Here is an 18,031-nt window from a genome sequence, read left to right on the forward strand (position 1 = left end):
TCTTCAAGTCTTTGGTTAAAAAAGGCACACATGCAAACTGCTACTTATTACAGAAGTAGGTTTTTTATGTATAGCTCCGCTTACACGTGGGTTAATCCTCTCCCATTACCTCTACAGTCTAACTTTAACTGCAAAAAGGGGATGATGGAATTTGCCTTTTCCATATTTGTTTGCTGAAAGTTTGGCAGCGAGACCTCTCGGGTAAGCTGAGGAAGCAGCACAACATTTGCTGCTGCTTTAAAACTTAGTGACAAAGCTTGAAGTCCTGAAACAAAGACAGGTCAGTCACATTACTAGCCAGCTGCTCAGCACCGAGAAAAAAATGGGAATTGGCAGCATTTAAAGTGACTTGAGGTGACAAGCCCAATTCCCAGAACATGCAGTGACATCCTGCCTTTCCCGGCTTTCACAACACCTCGTGCACTGGGGGAGAAAACACGTGCTGTTCTCAATGATGGGGTCACAGGTGAGCTGGAAAGCCCATACCAGAGAACAGCTTTATGCTTTCCCCACTAAAAAGGATAGTGAAGGAAAGTTGAATCTCAAGCTCTGGGCCAGGTACAGAGCCTCTCACCTTGAGAACTGCCGGAGTTTGGACTCTATACTCCTGTGTCTCATGCACATCCTGGTCAGAGCAGACCCGATTTCTCTGGTGCCACCTGAAAAACAAAACACGAGGAAGGTGAGATCCCAATGAGACGCAAGCTTGCCAGCCAGAAAGCATGTGCCAAGTCTGCCAGAGCAACTGAAAAACAGATTTGTGATAACCATAAAATCAGCTGGGCTCAGACCTCACGGGTATTTACCACCTTGGGAAGAGATTAATTCTTGTTCATCCAGAGACCAGAACCAAACAATTAAACACGACTAAAGCAGTTCTTCCCAGAAGCCTTTCATACCATCAGGCCCTACTCCTTGGCAGAAAGGTTTAACGCAAAGGACTCAAGACGTCAAAGTACAAGAAAAAGCAAAGCTGGCAACAAGGTGGGCATCTGCAGCAAGTGTGTTGTCAGCAATATTCCACATTTTGGAAAATAAACCTAAGCAATTTGATCCATTTTTCTCATACCTAGATCCTTTATACCCAATGCCGCAAAAGAATATGAAACCAACCCTACATATTCCCTTGTCTATCATGGATGCATCTCACCAGTGTACCGCACACACCTGCGATCCCAGATTGCACACAGTTTTCATTAAATTGCCAGAAGATGGCACTATTTGCTCTGTGCCCTCACTCACTTCAGTTTCTGACAACTGCATGACAGCAAGAATTATTTTTATCGAGTCTTCCTCCTCAATAATTTTCCCTTTTAAAAGCTCACATCCCTCCATTTCCCTCTGCACTGCCAACGTTGATCAGCATCTTAAATTTCAGTGTTATTTTGGTTTGGTTAGCATTAGTTTTGATAATTGCTTAGTTCCCATTTGAAAAAACAAATCTATTACTCTCCGGGTACAAACATCAACATTTGCACAAAGTTTTTCCAAATTGTAATATTCTCTGGAATGGTTAAGGTCTCATCATCTACTTTGAAAGCTCATTTGATTACTAAAATAACCTTAGGCTGTAACATACAGGAAAATATCTTAAGGTTTTGTCTTTTGTTTTGTTTTGTTTTGTTTTGTTTTTTATTGCTAAATTTGGTACTGCACAAGTAAGAAATATTTTTCTAGTGGAGAAACTTGATAACGTTAATCATTTTATTTATTTTTGTAAGCGTCAAAACAGAAGTCCCCATCTTCCTGCATTCCTACAGAACTAAATCTTGTGCCCACAAAATGGCTCTGGAACAAAGACACTGACTGGAACAAATTGTGGCTATTTGGTATTTTCCATTGTCCTAAAAGATAAACAGAAAATCTTTTGTCACTTGCCCTGTTACTCGTGTTTTCATAAGGAGCTTTTGAAATCTTCTTTGGGAACACGGAAGAGCCGCAGCCTCGCTGTGTGCGGGAGGCTGAGGAAAGCATCAGGACCCAGCCTGGCTCCACAGCCATCTCTTCCAGTGATGCTGCACGAGCTGCCATGGACTGTGGCAACCCAAAAAGCAGCACAGAAGATGGGGAGAGGAAAAATGGAGAGAGAGCAACAGCAGGAACAGGCTAATGTCCCCAGCAAAAAGCATATCTCTGTCCTGAAAGACAGGCTTCTGGGAAAGAGAAGGAAATAAAAGTCACTTGGAGGCTAACTAGGCAAAACGGCAGCAGAGACGGAGGAGAATGAACCAGAAACTTCCAGAGCCATCGGTAGAGCAATGGTCAGTCAAGTTCAAGCAAAAGTCACGTTGAAAAACTTGCTGAAACCCTTCAATTTTAAAGACTGACAATGGTTATTTAACAGGGCTTTCCTACGCACAATGTATGAAACAAGGAAGAGTCATTTTAGAACAATAAATAGGAAATCAGGCACCATGTGTTTTAGGCACTAGGAAGCAAGGGTCAGTTACTATTAATATGGAACTGCAAAATAACAAAATTTGAACTGAACCACCAGTACCCAACGTATAAATATATCCACTCAACAAGTAGTACAGATGGATGGGCAAGGTCAGCAATACGGCTATGCAGAATTAGGTCTCTATATTTGCTCGTTAAAGAAATAAAAGAACAACTAGAGCCTGGAGGAAAAAGGTTATTTAATAGAAAAAAGTCCTCTGATTGGGAAGAGGGGGGTTACTGGTTCTTCCCAGCTTTTCAAACTTCATATTATCCGTAAGTGTTTACAAAAGCATGGAAATTTAAGATGGCAATTTTATTCCATGAATAAAAACGACTCTAAAAAAATGAAGGAAAATGCTAAGAACAGATTTGAAGAGCTTTGATGCTCTGTTTGGAAACAAGGTGGTGCAGAAAATGGATTTAGGAAGTGACATGGCAGAGGGAATGAGCTGTGCCATTGGGATGGTTGGGAGGGCAGAGCCGGCACCCAGCTGGGTCACTGAGCACCCAGCAGCAGGCAAGGGGAGTGGGATGGGGGTGGCAAGGCTCTGTTTTAACATCACCTGCTTTCAACATCCCGTGAGGAGGCTTACAGGGAATCAGCCAGCGCCGAAGAGGATAAGTGAGGTGATCTGAACTCACAAAGCACCAGCTCTCACCAAGCATTTGCTGCCAGGGGTGCTGCTCGGTGTGCCGTGCACAGCGTAAATCCCTCCTGAACAGTACCTACATCACGAGCTCAACTTGCCTGAAAGCAGCCTTGGGGAGCATGATTGCTAGAAATGGCTACGAAAACAAAGGATTGCTGTTCCTCTGCAAAAACCGCTATTGGTTACAATCAAGAGTGCTAAAAAATGAACAGAAAACATGGGCAGAGAGGGACAGAACAAGGGAGAACGGTTTTAAACTTAAAGAGGGTAGATTTAGATTAGGTATATGGAAGAAATTCTTCACTCAGAGGGTGGTGAGGCCCTGGCACAGGTTGCTCAGAGAATCAGTGGATGCCCCATCCCTGGAGGTGTTCAAGGCCAGGCTGGATGGGGCTTTGGGTAACCTGGGTTGGTGGGAGGTGTCCCTGCCCATGGCATGGGGTTGGAACCAGACAATTTTTAAGGTGGCCTCCAGCCTAAATAATTCTGTGATTCCATGAAAAAACAAACCGTGTTTGGCCATCCTGGAAATGAGGTTTCTGCAGTCCTGCAAATTATCAGAATAAGTCTTGCAGAGAAGGCGCGTCCCCTTGTAGAGGCTTCCCAGCCACCCCCTGTGCTCCTCCTGCTACGGGACCAGTTAGTTCTCATGCAGGCTCTTGCCACAACAATTGCGATGCTGTTCGAGGCAGACAGTAGCGAGCTTTGTCTTTATTCCTCGCGGCCGTCTCCTTCGCAGCCTGCTGCCACCTCACACGGCGACAGGCAGCTCATGGGCACGGCGCAAAGCCAGCCACGGCAGGGGCAGGCGCCCTGAAAGCCACAGCACTGGGGAATGGGGCTGCACCGAGGCACTGTGTGCTTCCAATTCCCATTTGAAAGCTAATGTTCAGTGTTCCCAGAGTCTATTTAAGTGTAGGAGATAGAAACCTTGGCAAGGGAGGTTTCAATGTAGGCACTCTTTGGATCCACAGAGGCAGGAACCATGTCCAGGTGTCCCTGCACCTCCACAGGTGCGACAGCTCAGGGCCCTCAGATCACCTCTGGCAAGGTTTCTGAGTCCCAAAACAGCAGCAGCAGCCTTTCAAAGTCTCATCTTCTCAAATATAACTAAACATTGTGTTCTGGGGGGCTTCAAACAGTCCCTTGTTAAAAATCAGCCCCTAGACCGAAGGAAGGGCAGTACAGGCCCACCTCCCGAAACCCACCGCTCCGCTGCTGCATGCCAGCAGCACCGCAGTTACACAGGGCTTTACCTCACTGTTCCCAACCCTGTTATCTGCAAGGAATTAAAATGTTTCCTGAGAAGGCAAAAAATGGGAAGTGCAGGCCTGTCGCCACACCATGATGTATTCCGGCCGAGCGTCGGGCCCACTGCTGCAGCGTTGAGCCGCCCGTGCAGGATCCCGTGCAGTGCACAGGGTTTATTTATCTCAGCCCACACGGCACCGATGCTCCCGTTTTCTGAGGGCTAGGATCGGCTGCCTACGTAACTGGCAGAAGGAAACCATTTTGTACCACAGCAGCAGTTTGGAAATGTCCAAACGTAATGAGGGAGGGTAGTTTGGACTGGCTGCTTTTACTCAGTTCCAGCCAGACAGCCGGGGTGAGCGCGGGTAACATATGCTTTCTATAGATTATCACCTGGCTTTTACAGTGGTGGTTAACTCGCAGAATGAAAGGGTTGCCAACCCGCACACTCTACAAATGGAGACTGACCTTACAAGCAGCATTATAGTGTGCACAAGTCCTTATATTGGATGTGCAGCTTGGTATTCACGTACAAGACAAGAGAGTTCTCAGAATGCAGTAAGATGTTCATTGCCAGAGCTGTAAGAAACCTGACCCAGCCTCCAAACTCCTTCATGGCTTATCTTAAAAAATGGGTTCAGCAGTGACCAACTGCCCACTTGCTCAAGGATACAGCCATGAAATAGGCAGCAAGCCCAGCAGAGATACCCCGTGTTATCAACGCAGACCTAGTGGCCAGCAGAGCACCTGGAACAGCACTGCCATCAGGAGTGGGCTATGAGTACAGCTGCTTACAGGCAGGTCCCTGGCAAAAATTCACAACGTTTTCCAGTAGTTACAATTTCCTGAAGATAAACACAGAGGCCAGATTAGCAGACTTTTCATCAAGTAAGTATGCTGGGTGGGTGACCTGGGCTTTATTCACTGCCCTGCAGCTATTCAAGTGAAATTACCGTGCTTTGGGCTCTCTGTTTATAAAATGAGGCTATGAATTATCTGCTTCTCTGACATCTACAATAACTCATCCATTAAGGCAAACAATGCTTGGGAATGGTGTAAAGCAATACTTTGAAACTGGAGACTAGAGCCGTATTCATCAGGTTTCCCACTCAGAGAGAGTGGCTTAACAAAACGCTCCTGCCAAATGCGATCAGAAAGTGGGTGATAACATCAGACGTTTCTCTTAAGTAAAAGGCAGCTCTGCCAGGCAAACATGCTTTTGCTCTCACTTTCCCTGTTTTTCCTACTCCTGCCTAAGCCTGTGAAAGACCAAAAACCGTCTTCATGTAAGATAATTAAGCGAAAGCCTGTGGACCACGGCACTACAATGAGGCCACTATAATGGCATAAATGATTTTCTTTGACGCGTGCTTGTCATTCAACGTTGCAGAGAGACAACAGGGAGAGACTGCAGCGAAGAGACTCAATTGTTTTATTAGAATCATTATGTTTGTACTTAATAATGATCATAGATCAAGGAAATGACTATTTGATGAAATGTGCAGCTGTACGACTGCACAGCCTCTGTGTACGCCAAACAACTCCCTACAATTGACCTCTTATCTTCCTCCTCTGGCTTCACTGCCGAGCAGCCCCAGCAGGCTCACAAGATGACTGCCTTTCAGGAAGCGCCTTTAAGGCTCCAACTTACTAACCAGCTCATCTTTATCTTCCAGGGCACAGTCCAAATGTGCCAGCCTCCTCCCTCTTGTCCAAAAAGGGGAGAATGATGAAAAGCGGGTGTAATACTTTTGCCATTTCAATGTTATCAGAAGAGGCTTCCGTTAAGATTAAAGCAGGAGCTGAGCAGAGGCGAGATTATTAAATACAGCTCCGAACACAGAGGCTATGACAGGAAGACTAACAGTAGGACATTCAAGCTAATGGTCATTACTCAACCCTTATACAAACTCACGCTGTTAGAAGAGCAAGCAGTTCCCATCACTGATTGCAGAGGGCATGGACCTTGATCTCGCACAACTGTTTATGCAGATGCCCCGATGAAACGCAAGGATGATGGGATCGGTGCCAGGGTGTCACAGCAGACAGGGAAAAAAAAGGAGGGCTTTTGCCTAGAAGTGATCAGCACGGGGGTTGTAAGCAGCATCACCGGGACAGAAACCTAAAATGGGAGCTATGGTAGCACTTCATGTTTCAGTGAGTCAGTGGCTTCCAGGTAAAGCTTTTAAGCTGGAAAAACGGACCAAGAACTGCAGACAACGGGGTGATGCTGTTCAGCATCTGCCATGCAGGAAAAGAAAACAGGACACCTTTATTCCTACAACTAAAAGCCTTTCTGAGCAGCACTTGGCAAAGTCTTGAAGGTTGCAGCTCAAAACCAGCTTAAAAAAAAAAAAAATCATTTCCTGGAGTATTTCAAAAAAAAAAAGCTTCAATTCAGACCTATTTCAGAGTAGACTGGATCTACAACTGTAGACTCAAGGTCAAAGTCACCTCGTGATTTTAATAGGAGTAACCGAATTTAATAACAGTGAAAAGCTGTGGCAGATCATTGTCATGTACCACAGCCCTGTCATTGTCACTGCAAGGAAAAGACTGCTTGCAGTGTTTTGCAGGCTTCTCTAGAGTGCTCTTTTGGGTATGCCACTTGGAAAAGCTATTTATAGAAGCCTGATAGGAACTTGTCACGTTAGCTAGAAGTCCACACAGCCCAGATGTTCCTGAGAAGAGAATCTATGAGGTGGTTTATTTTCTCTCTTGCAGAAGACACTAGCATTTGTTCACGGATGAGACTAGCAGGATCTTAAATTGCATTTGCATCGATTTTAAAGGAGAAAGAAGCAGCCTGAGGCAGTACAGAACAAACTAAGGCAAAAGGAATATCCCTCGCACACAGCAACCACCAGTTTTAGGAAGTCCTGAGAACAGCCCATGCCCATGTTCCAACCAGTACATTAAAGGATGTGCACGAAAGCTCTTGTGACTTCTTCTGATCTAGCTTTTTCTTCTGCTCAGCAGCATTTCTGCCTGCTCCAGCTGTTCTCCTAGCAGGGCACAGAGGGCAAAGCCCAGCCCCATGGGAGTTAACACAAGGGCTGCCATTACACAAGCAGGGTCAGCACTGCAGCCATGCACACAGAGTTCATTGCACAGGCTCTTCTCAGTCCATCAGGCACGTTAGATACGGTCACAAACCAGCCCTGCTATCATCTTCAGTCAATTTGGGTTCAGTCAGCCTTCAAGGCACGCAGAGAAGCTCATGTGTTGCCCTCCAATTTTAAGAAAGGCATATCACAGTGGTGGAGTCACCATCCCTGGAAGTCTTTAAAAGACGTTTAGATGTAGAGCTTAGGGATATGGTTTAGTGGGGACTGCTAGAGTTAGGTCAGAGATTGGACTCGATGATCTTGAGGTCTCTTCCAACCTAGAAATTCTGTGATTCTGTGACTTGTGTTTTCCAAGGACTATTATTTACATTTATATTTTGGAATACAAATGAATTCCTTATTGAAAACTAGAGGGCCTAGTCAGCATCTGTATTCACAACGAAGCTGTGGCCACTGTTATTGTCCGTACCTTTTCCCCATTTCTTTTCTAACGTACAGTCAGTCCCATTTCTGAAACACCTTGTGAACATCTACAACCAAGTTAGGTGCATGTGTCGATCTGCTTGAGGGTAGGAAAGCTCTGCAGGAGGATCTGGATAGGCTGCACCGATGGGCTGAGGTCAACTGCATGAAGTTCAACAAGGCCAAGTGCCGGGTCCTGCACCTGGGGCGCAATAACCCCAAGCAGAGCTACAGGCTGGGAGATGAGTGGTTGGAGAGCTGCCAGGCAGAGAAGGACCTGGGAGTGATGGTGGATAGTCGGCTGAATATGAGCCAGCAGTGTGCTCAGGTGGCCAAGAAGGCCAACGGCATCCTGGCTTGTATCAGGAACAGTGTGACCAGCAGGGCTAGGGAGGTGATCGTCCCCCTGTACTCAGCTCTGGTGAGGCCGCACCTCGAGTACTGTGTTCAGTTTTGGGCCCCTCGCTACAAGAAGGACATCGAGGTGCTTGAGCGAGTCCAGAGAAGGGCGACGAAGCTGGTGAGGGGCCTGGAGAACAAGTCCTACGAGGAGCGGCTGAGGGAGCTGGGCTTGTTCAGCCTGGAGAAGAGGAGGCTCGGGGCGACCTTATCGCTCTCTATAGGTACCTCAAGGGAGGCTGTAGCGAGGTGGGGGTTGGTCTGTTCTCCCACGTGCCTGGTGACAGGACGAGGGGGAATGGGCTTAAGTTGAGCCAGGGGAGTTTTAGGTTAGATGTTAGGAAGAACTTCTTCACTGAAAGGGTTGTTAGGCATTGGAACAGGCTGCCCAGGGAAGTGGTGGAGTCACCATCCCTGGAAGTCTTCAAAAGACGTTTAGACGTAGAGCTTAGGGATATGGTTTAGTGGGGACTGCTAGCGTTAGGTCAGAGGTTGGACTCGATGATCTTGAGGTGTCTTCCAACCTAGAAATTCTGTGATTCTGTGATCCATCTAACAGCCTTACCCTGAGCAGACCCGGCGGCGTTATGCCAAACGCTACACCCACTAACGGCTCATGGAGGCAGGCAACGTGAGTCATCGACCTCAAACTCCCTCCAAAAAAACATGTGTGCTAATAAAAAGGCCTCTTTATAATGAAAAGGGGATTCCTGAAGCTGCTGAAGAGCACGAGGCCAAGCCCGTGTGCTGTTTCGTTCTCATTTTGCTGGCAGCAGCCGGACCCGAGGCACAGGCTGGGCCGGGTCTGAGGAAAAGAGGCAGGGATGCTCGGCTGGCTGCACCCAGCAAGATGTTCACTGTGTGCTCTAGATGGCCAGAAGATGAAGGCTCGGTTCAAACCTTTCAGATAGCCAGACCCATTGATCTCAGCACCTTCGTGAATCCGACTCTAAATGCACATTTAATGTCAGCGCGACGCGTGAAGAAGGCAGTAATTCAAAACCCCTGTGTTCTTCTGAAGCCCGGCTCTTTATTTCGTCTGGGCGAAGCTATGAACTGCAACGTAATCTGATTAGACTGCAGCAACATTCAATGAGGGGAAGGGATAATACACTTACAGCAAACGGGCTGGAACACCAAGTGCAACTGCACCACACGCTCAGCATCACGCGTGCTCTGCTTCTGAACCTGCAGCCTCCACCGAGGCCGCGAGGAGCTGACAGGTATTTCTTCACTTCCGACAGGTATTTTCTTCACTTGGAGCTGAGCTGTCAGCCTGGCAGACACCTCTAGCTACAGAAGTCAAAAGCTCCTTCGCTCGGGTCTCCCAACCACCTGTGCTGCTGATGGCAGCCCAGCAAGGATTTATTCCAGCTACAGCCAAACAGCTGCTGCCTCCAAAACACAAAATCCAGTGCGACCGGGACGAGCAGGTGCAAAAAGCAGAAGAAAAAAATAAATATTTTTAAATCCAAGTCAGCAGATCTAACTGAAACCCCACAGCAAGCAGATCTGCAGAGCAAGGCAGTGCTATTTTTACACTGCTGTCACTTCTTCCAGCGGAGCACGGCTTGGAGGGGAGGATCACAGAGGGAGGCAGGGAGGCCAAAATCACGTAAAGCTGCCTTAAGAAATGATCAGTTCAAGAAGATGTTCCTGAATCAACTTCATCCCTCATGGTTTACTCACAGATTTATTTATCCAAGCTCATTTCAACACTGCCTGGTGGAAGACTGGAGGTTACAAACCCACCATCTTTCCAGACTGCTCCCCTAAAACTGAGAAGACAAGTCAAAACGTGGAGAACCTGCCCATCACTTTAACTGAATGGCAGATGATGAAAGGACACGAGTCCAAGGCCCTGCTGTTTGCAATCACCCAGATTCCCCCCAAGCTCGTTTTGCCCAGTGCTGTATCTAAAGACAGTTGTTGTGCCGTTCATCGTGTCAATCCCCAAACAGTTCAGTTTTGTCCTCGCTGATCTGCCCTTTTATTTTTGGCAGCATCCTGCTTATTTCCAACTTCAGCTTCACCAACCTTACACTGATAATAATGAGTTTTCACAAAAACAGGGGAGAGGATCACCGCATGGGCCTGACACCAGCTGGCTGCTTAAGCCCACAGTATGAAGGAATTTGACACACAACACTGAACTTGCTCGAAAAGAAAAACAGAAGGGGGGTGGAAATATGCCACCTGTTACAGAAAGCGAAATGAGGATGGTCATCTCCAAGCAGAGAGGCCAGAACTCTGCAATTGTGGCCGTGCACTCAATAAACACACACTCAGAAAGACAGAGCAAAGACTAAATTTTGAGTGTAGAGAAGGTATTGGCATTTTCTCCTTTACTTGCAAGCTCCACACGCATACCAGGCTGCACGCAGCTCAGGTCCGACAGCTGACAAACACAGCACCACGCTCCCTGGATCTTTGGCTGCTTCACATGCACAGATTCCTGTGCTCTGCAGGCAAACTCCTGCTTATCCCCCAAATCCTTCCAAACAACCCGAGCTGTCACGCTGAACCTGAAGCGTGCCTGCTTAAACCATGAAGAGTGCAGCAGGAGAAAAGCTTCACGAGTTCTTTGATTCACTGAAAGAAACAAGCACTTCTCGTAGAAAAGATCAAATGAAGCTGCAAAGTTGTTGGGCGCTACAAGCACGGCATTCTGGCGTGCAGCACGACACTCTGCACTGCTGATTGGCATGCAAATGCCAGGCACGTGCTTATCTCTTTCTGTGAGGACAGAGCAACTGGATTTCTTCTTCTGAAGAGGCCCTGCTGGACTTTAGGGAGCTGGTCCCTGACTGCTGGGACAGCAGATGCACATAATTTTGCTGCACGTCCCTGCTACAATGCACGCACACGCAGTGCACACCAGGTCTGTGACACGTGTGCGAGGAGGGCAAGGTTTAAAGGATCACCAAACCTCCCTCGGGAAGAACAACTGCAAGAAGCTTCAGGAAATCCAGGTCTGAGACAATGGAAGAGACTAAAATCAAGAGACAGAAGGAAAACAAAGACAAATTAAGAACAAGTCTTTGCAAATCCTGAAATTTAAGCCTTGAAAGGGGAGCAGGAGCCATCCTGCGCCCACAAAAGTTGCTTTGCAGCGCTGCTTGTCAATCTCTTTAGCCTTTGCCTCGCCGCAGCACAAAGCACCTTTTGTGCCTCTCCCCATGCTGCAGCAGCTCGGAGAGGAGCAGGAGGGGATTCCGCCGGAGAAAAGCCTGTGGGTCCGAGCTGCTCCCTTCCAAATACTGGTGCAAAGTGTTGGGTTTACTGTCCTGCAGCATCTCATGAGAAATAAAACACAGAAACAAACACCAGCTCAGGCTGGGAAGGAGCTCAGGAGGTTGTGTGGTCTGCTCAAGATGAGGCCAGCTTCGAGGAGGTTCCTGGGAGCTTGTCCAGTCTGGCTCTGAGCATCACTATGCGATGAGATACCTGGGCTCCTCTTACAGTTGCTGACTAGTGCCACTGTCAAAACTGTTTTCCTTACCTAAAGTCCAGATTTCACTGTTGCAGCAGTTCAAAACTACATTTTTCCATGCATCTGTTGAGAGGCTGCACCCCCCTGACACTGCTTGCTCCACGTAACACCGTAAATTCACATGGAAAGCGTTTATTTGTCTCATCAAATAACAGCTTTGATACCAAAGGAATTCAAACATGCACCTTCGGCACATCAAACAGCCCTGTCACACCCCAATTTGGAAAGAAATGACATGGTGGTATTTTCAAAATGACACAAACCCAATTAAAGGTCACTTGCAAAAAGCAGCCAGCTCAAGCATGAACATTTTCAGATGCACCTATGCACGCTTATTTTTTTCTGTATTTCTCACGGCTTCTCAAAAAATGAATTCACGGTGCTTTAAGGTTAAGCTGATTTGAGCCTGAGAGCACAGAACCATGCAGCTGGTCATTTGACATTTCTGGTACTGCAGGAAATCCATCTAAGCTGCCGAGCTCCTCGCACGCTCGGATGCTCCCTTGTTCTCCCCAGCAGACCTCATCAACCCTCACCTACAACTCACGGTTGGCTGCGATCTATTTGCTATTAATTTGGCTATTAAAGACAAAAGGAACTGTCAAAGCTGGATGGAGGATCTCTGACCTGGGCTTTGAGCACCGTAATGCGCAGGGCTAGCATATAAATTAAAGTTTAGAGGAAGGTGCTCAGAAAGGGTCACCTCCTATTCGGAATTTATTAACTACTGCCCCCAGAGACCACCTCGATTTAGCACCGTGTAACCTGTATTCCCACACTGCGTTCCCACATTTCAGTGGTGTGGTTACACAAAAGGTTTCTCTTCCCTCCATCGCTTCACCCACCTCTTCTCCTGACGATGGTCAACACGAGGGACGGTTTGCTCATGAATTGCAATCACACGCACAAACCTGCACGTGGTTAATTTGAGAAATCCCCCGTTTGTGACATTTTGTGACACGTTGGGGAAGAAAAGCCTTGCAACACCCAACAGAAAGTCAACTCGCCACGTGTTCTTCTCAAGAGCCCTTCGTAATAAACAGGCCTTGTGAAAAAATCAAGCTAGAGAGACGACGAGCCTTTCCTTCGCTAACTGCTGTGAGAGTGCCCAGGGTTTGGAAGCTTGGAGACCTGGGCTCTGGTCCCAAATCCCCAAGCATAAGCTTGACTCAGATCCATCTGCTGCTCCCCACCGTGCTCAGCCCTGGCCCAGGCTGAAAGGCAGAAATCTTGGAAGGCAGCGAGAAATACGGTCTGGAGAGAAAGGGCTCTGAAAATGAGCGAGGCAGTTACCGAGCTGCCTGCCTTCCCCTGGCAGGTGGCGATGCACTGAGGCAGCTTCCCGAGCCGTGTTTCTCAAAGCCTGCACTGAGAAGGAATTAATGGATTTTATTTAAGGGGAGCTCCCTAAAAGAGGGAAAAGCTCCTCACATCATTTTGCCCCCGAGTGAAGCGCAGGCAGCTCTTGAGGGGCGGTTGAACGATGAGATCCTGCTCTTGCTCCTCAAAGCCTGTCCTTTTCCTGGCCATCCTAGACCCAATGTAAGCCAAAACCTCTGCAAATTCAAAACTGCAGTTAAAAAGAAAAATGCACACAGGTTTTTCACATCATTTCTAGGCCAGGCACAACCTGTACCGGAGAGACTTGACCTGTACCAGCCACCAGCGGAACATTGGCCTAGTAACTAACTTTGGTACCGCAGCAGGTCAGATGTGAAAACGAGCCTTAATAACATGATACAAGGATGATTTTCAACCTTTTTTTTAATTTAATGTGCTCATTTTTAACATGGTCAGTTCCTGAAGTTACGCTCCGGCGAGCGTGACGTATCATCAGTCTTAATAGACCTCCAACAGCAGCTCCTGATTTATTTCCTCCCGTCCCACACCCTCTTCGGAGTCCTTTTCTATTTCAAGCATCAGTACCCAACGCTTTCAACATCTGCAGGTTGCCAAGCCAGTTGATCTGTGGCAAAATGGATGCGAAGTGCCTGCCAGCAGAGCCAGGCACACACGGTGCCGACACTGGGGCCGGCTGCGCCCCTTCCACCCCTTGAAGAGTGAGGCAAGGCCGGCTGCTGATCCAAGCAACCAGGTTCAAACGGTGGAAAAGCTCGGTACGTGCAAGTCTAAGTATACACAGACACAAAAAAGAGGATTAAAAACCCCTCCAAACCAAAATCCTATAAGGACAGAACCACTTGCAGCTTTCTACGCGGCTCTGAGACGAACTGCGAGCAGCTGACAAAGCCTGTGCTGTGCGGGGAGCACGAGGCACGGGGTAAAAAGATGCCCTGAAACCACAGGTGACGAGCTGTGTCGCTCCACGGCACTCGAGCCACGCTTTCCCCAGGCTCCCGAGGAGCATTTCAGCTGCCGGAGCGTCTGCTCGTGACGTAAGCTGCCCAGAACTGCAATGCAGCACTCGGGCGGGCGCCGATTAGCTCGGAATTTGTCTTCGGAGGCACCGGCGCTGTCACTCATCCCGAGCGAACTCAAGGGCATGCCTTCAGTAAAAAAAAACAACACATAATTGCCACGTTTAATCTGGCCAGCTGCAATCCGTTTTCGATGCAGCCGCCCGCAAATAGGCTCCAGCCTCGATTTTGTTAGCCGTTTGTTTAAAGTAGGGAGAATAAATGAGACAATTAGAAAGATAGCCCCCGAAGAGCTGGGTTTTGGTACGGTGTAATTGGGTCTTGATGTAAGCAGGATTTCTGTAGTTAAGAAGGAAAAAAATGCCCAAAGAAAGTATTTAGTCTTGTTAATCTGGCCGCTTCCAAAAGCATCAAAAGGCTGTGAAAGGCACGGCTCGCAGGGCAGGCTACAATAAAGCAAGAACAAGGCACCTCGGCTGGCAGCACGGGATGAAACAGCGGCACACGTGGGCTGTATTCTGGGCCGTGTATTCTTTTACTATCCAGATGTGGCACAATCCTGCAGCAGCGGAGGTGGGAAGCACTACAAATCCTTCAGAGGCTGACAAATCGTGCAAGGAGTGCCCGTGTAGCTGCTGACAACGCGTTGTGCCCGGTTTGTTAAAATGTACGGGAGCCAGGGGGAAATGGAGGTATGAAATAATGAAGAAACATCTTGAGCTGAAGAGATGTGGCAAGTTACCTGCTAGGAAAACAAAATGAACCCTATTTCACAGCGCTTAAGAAGGTGACTGAAGCCACAAAACAGGCACAAATCAGCACCAGCGATTACCTATCCAGTGCCTCCCCCCTTCCCCTAACTGCAGGCAGCTCCTGCAAGTCAAGTCAGCAACTACAACGGGCAGGAGGAGAGCGAGGATCCCCAGGGACGTTTTCCCAACCAAGAACGGAACGTGAGAAGATTTCTGCTTTCAGCTTAATGTGCACACAGCAGGCGGTGCGGCACGGCCTCCTTTGAAGTCCGCCTGCCTTTCGCAAAGGGGAGAGAAAGTTAGTAGCAGACAGGCATGAGCTTGCAGAAAGGCGAAGGGATCTTTCTGCAGAAGCTCTTTTTCCAGAGGGTACTGCCTTCCTTCAGCCCGTCCCTGTGGGCAGCAGGGACCTTTGTCTCCTTCTGTCACTATGTGGCACTCACATCTCCCAGAGGCAGCTCTGTTGCCTTGGAAAAAGTCACTGGAGCATCCAAGGATCCACCCTAGTAAGAGGAAGAACCACCAGACATGAGAACACCCCACCAAAAAGATGGGTGGAAGGAGGGAAATCAACACGGAGCAGCCCCCAGCAGCCTGTGGGATGTCAGACCACAGCTCTCCCCCTTTCGATCACAAAACCTCGTCTGCAACCTGCACCTCTCCCCCGAGGAAAGCTCTGCTCAGATTTCCGTGCCCATTGGCCAGCAAGGTTTGGGATCTCAGCAGCTGTGAGGAAATGCTCCGTTCCTGCACTGTGCTCCCTCGTGTCATCATCACCGACCCCTTCCCAGGGTAAGGAAATGGTCAAGCTCGGAAGACGCCAGCAGTCCCATCAGTTTAATGCAGCCAACGCTCCCCAAAGGAAAAGCTTTTGGAAGGCTTCAGTCACACACACGGTCTTCAAACCGGTCTCTAAAATAGGCCACCTCATTTATAGCAGGATACGTTTCCTGCCATAAAACATCCATATGTGGAAAATATTACAAACTTCCTGCAAAATCTATATTTAAATCGGGGCGATAATTCAGTGCTGATAGCCAGAGCTGGAGGTCTGGATGCTCCAGCATTGTTTTCTGCTGTTTTATCTTCACGTTCTCCTCCGCCAGCACCAGAAGCCTCCTCCCAGAGAGCCGCCAAGACGGACACCACCTGTCCCTGTGACTCAGAGAGGTGAATCTCACGGGATATACGCAGTGTGAATCACCGAGGAGAGCTATTTAAGCAGAGTCCAGTATTTGATAAGCAAAAAGCATCATCTCTGTCAACCCTGACGGCTCTTCTACAGCAGGGAGCACGGGAGGAGCCGCCAGGCAAAGAGCCAGGTCGTCTCTCCATGAAACCTTCCTGCCAAGCGCCCCGGTGACCGCAGGGGCAGGAAGGACAGTCCCGACCAAGTGACACGGTTTCCCTGCTCAGCCTCATGGGCAAGTTAACTCTAGAAAAAAAAACAACAAGTCTGCTCTCTTCTCAGTTGCCAGGAGCAGAACAACCCTGCTTCCCAAGAGATGCTCAGTGACCGATAAGGACATATCGCTCTACTCTGCGCTGGTGCGGCCTCACCTCGAGTACTGTGTGCAGTTCTGGGCACCACAGTATAAAAAGGACATGAAACTGTTGGAAAGTGTCCAGAGGAGGGCTACGAAGATGGTGAAAGGCCTTGAGGGGAAGACGTACGAGGAACGGCTGAGGTCACTGGGCCTGTTCAGCCTGGAGAAGAGGAGGCTGAGGGGAGACCTCATCACAGTCTACAACTTCCTCGTAAGGGGGTGTCGAGAGGCAGGAGACCTTTTCTCCATTAACACTAGTGACAGGACCCGCGGGAACGGGGTTAAGCTGAGGCAGGGGAAATTTAGGCTGGACGTCAGGAGGGGGTTCTTCACAGAGAGGGTGGTTGCACACTGGAACAGGCTCCCCAGGGAAGTGGTCACTGCACCGAGCCTGTCTGAATTTAAGAAGAGATTGGACTGTGAACTTAGGCACATGGTCTGAACTTTTGGGTAGACCTGTGCGGTGTCAAGAGTTGGACTTGATGATCCTTAAGGGTCCCTTCCAACTCAGGATATTCTATGATTCTATGATTCTATATTAAATCCAGATTAACAAACTGGACTGGAGCTCCAGTTTCACTCCTGAAATTCCCTCTGAACACGAAGGCACTCCCCAAATACCTGTGATTCAGATTTCATTCTCCACAGAAGACCAACGTCAAACTGTTGGTGTTTTCGAGGATGTTTGTGCAAAGCCAAGGTAACATTTTTCAGCACGGCCTCTCTCATAAATGAATGCATCGAGCTGCACAGCGTGAGCTTGAAGGATGCGTGTGCTGAGCCTCACCTTCAGAATATGGATCTTCAAACAGCATCTTGCCCAATTTCCCCTGCTACCTTCAGACATAACACCCAGAGAGAGGAAAAAAAAAGGCAACACTATTACAATTTCTGACAGTGACCTTTAAATGTTTAACTAGCAATCTATTCTTTGCAGTCGAGATAAAGCAGCAGGTGATTAGCTTCACTATGAGTCACTATGCCCCTGTAGTGCAATAATTCAATTAGACACTTTAACAGCCTTCAATTTTGTTCAGGATCTGCTTACTAGACCCATAGTCCCCTAGCTGCAATTTTGTTTTGCCTTGCAAGCGAAGCGGGGTCAGTTCAGGTCAGCGCTGGATCGAAGGAGAGGTCTCGTGGTAAATCCCAGATGCCCCAAGGAATGGGGGTGGTGTTTCCAGAAGAGGCACCATGAACAAGAGCTCTGGGAGAAGAGCTGGAGCTCGTGCCTGGATGCAATTTGCAAAATTTTGAGCCCCTGACCTCAAAATTCACACATACCCTGAGAAGCTGTGGGTGCCCCATCCCTGGAGGTGCTCAAGGCCAGGCTGGATGGGGCTTTGGGCAACCTGGGCTGGCGGGAGGTGTCCCTGCCCATGGCAGGGGGTTGGAACTGGGTGATCTTTAAGGTCCCTTCCAACCCAACCCATTCTGTGATCCTGTATTTCATTTTCTCCAGCTACACCAGCCACAGCGTTCTTCAGTTTCTATTGCAGCTGCTGCAGAGACTCTTAAAGCTTTGTCTCGCATCTTCAGGAACAGCTTCAGCGTGGCGGTGTGTGAACCCCTGCCTACCTTCATCTTCT

General features: G+C 48.3%; 1 protein-coding gene across 13 annotated transcripts in view; it reads right to left on the bottom strand.

Moving 5' to 3' along the window:
* MTSS1 (MTSS I-BAR domain containing 1) overlaps window positions 1-18,031 on the bottom strand; it is a 118,276-nt gene that overhangs the window by 32,786 nt on the left and 67,459 nt on the right. For all 13 annotated transcript variants that reach the window (XM_082754110.1, XM_082754102.1, XM_082754106.1 and 10 more), the window contains exon 4: window positions 575-659. In XM_082754110.1, coding sequence (XP_082610236.1) covers window positions 575-659 — 85 coding nt within the window. The remainder of the gene's footprint in view (window positions 1-574; window positions 660-18,031) is intronic.

This window comes from Aythya marila, assembly GCF_965140915.1.
Source record: "Aythya marila genome assembly, chromosome: 2".
Lineage (NCBI taxonomy): Eukaryota > Metazoa > Chordata > Aves > Anseriformes > Anatidae > Aythya > Aythya marila.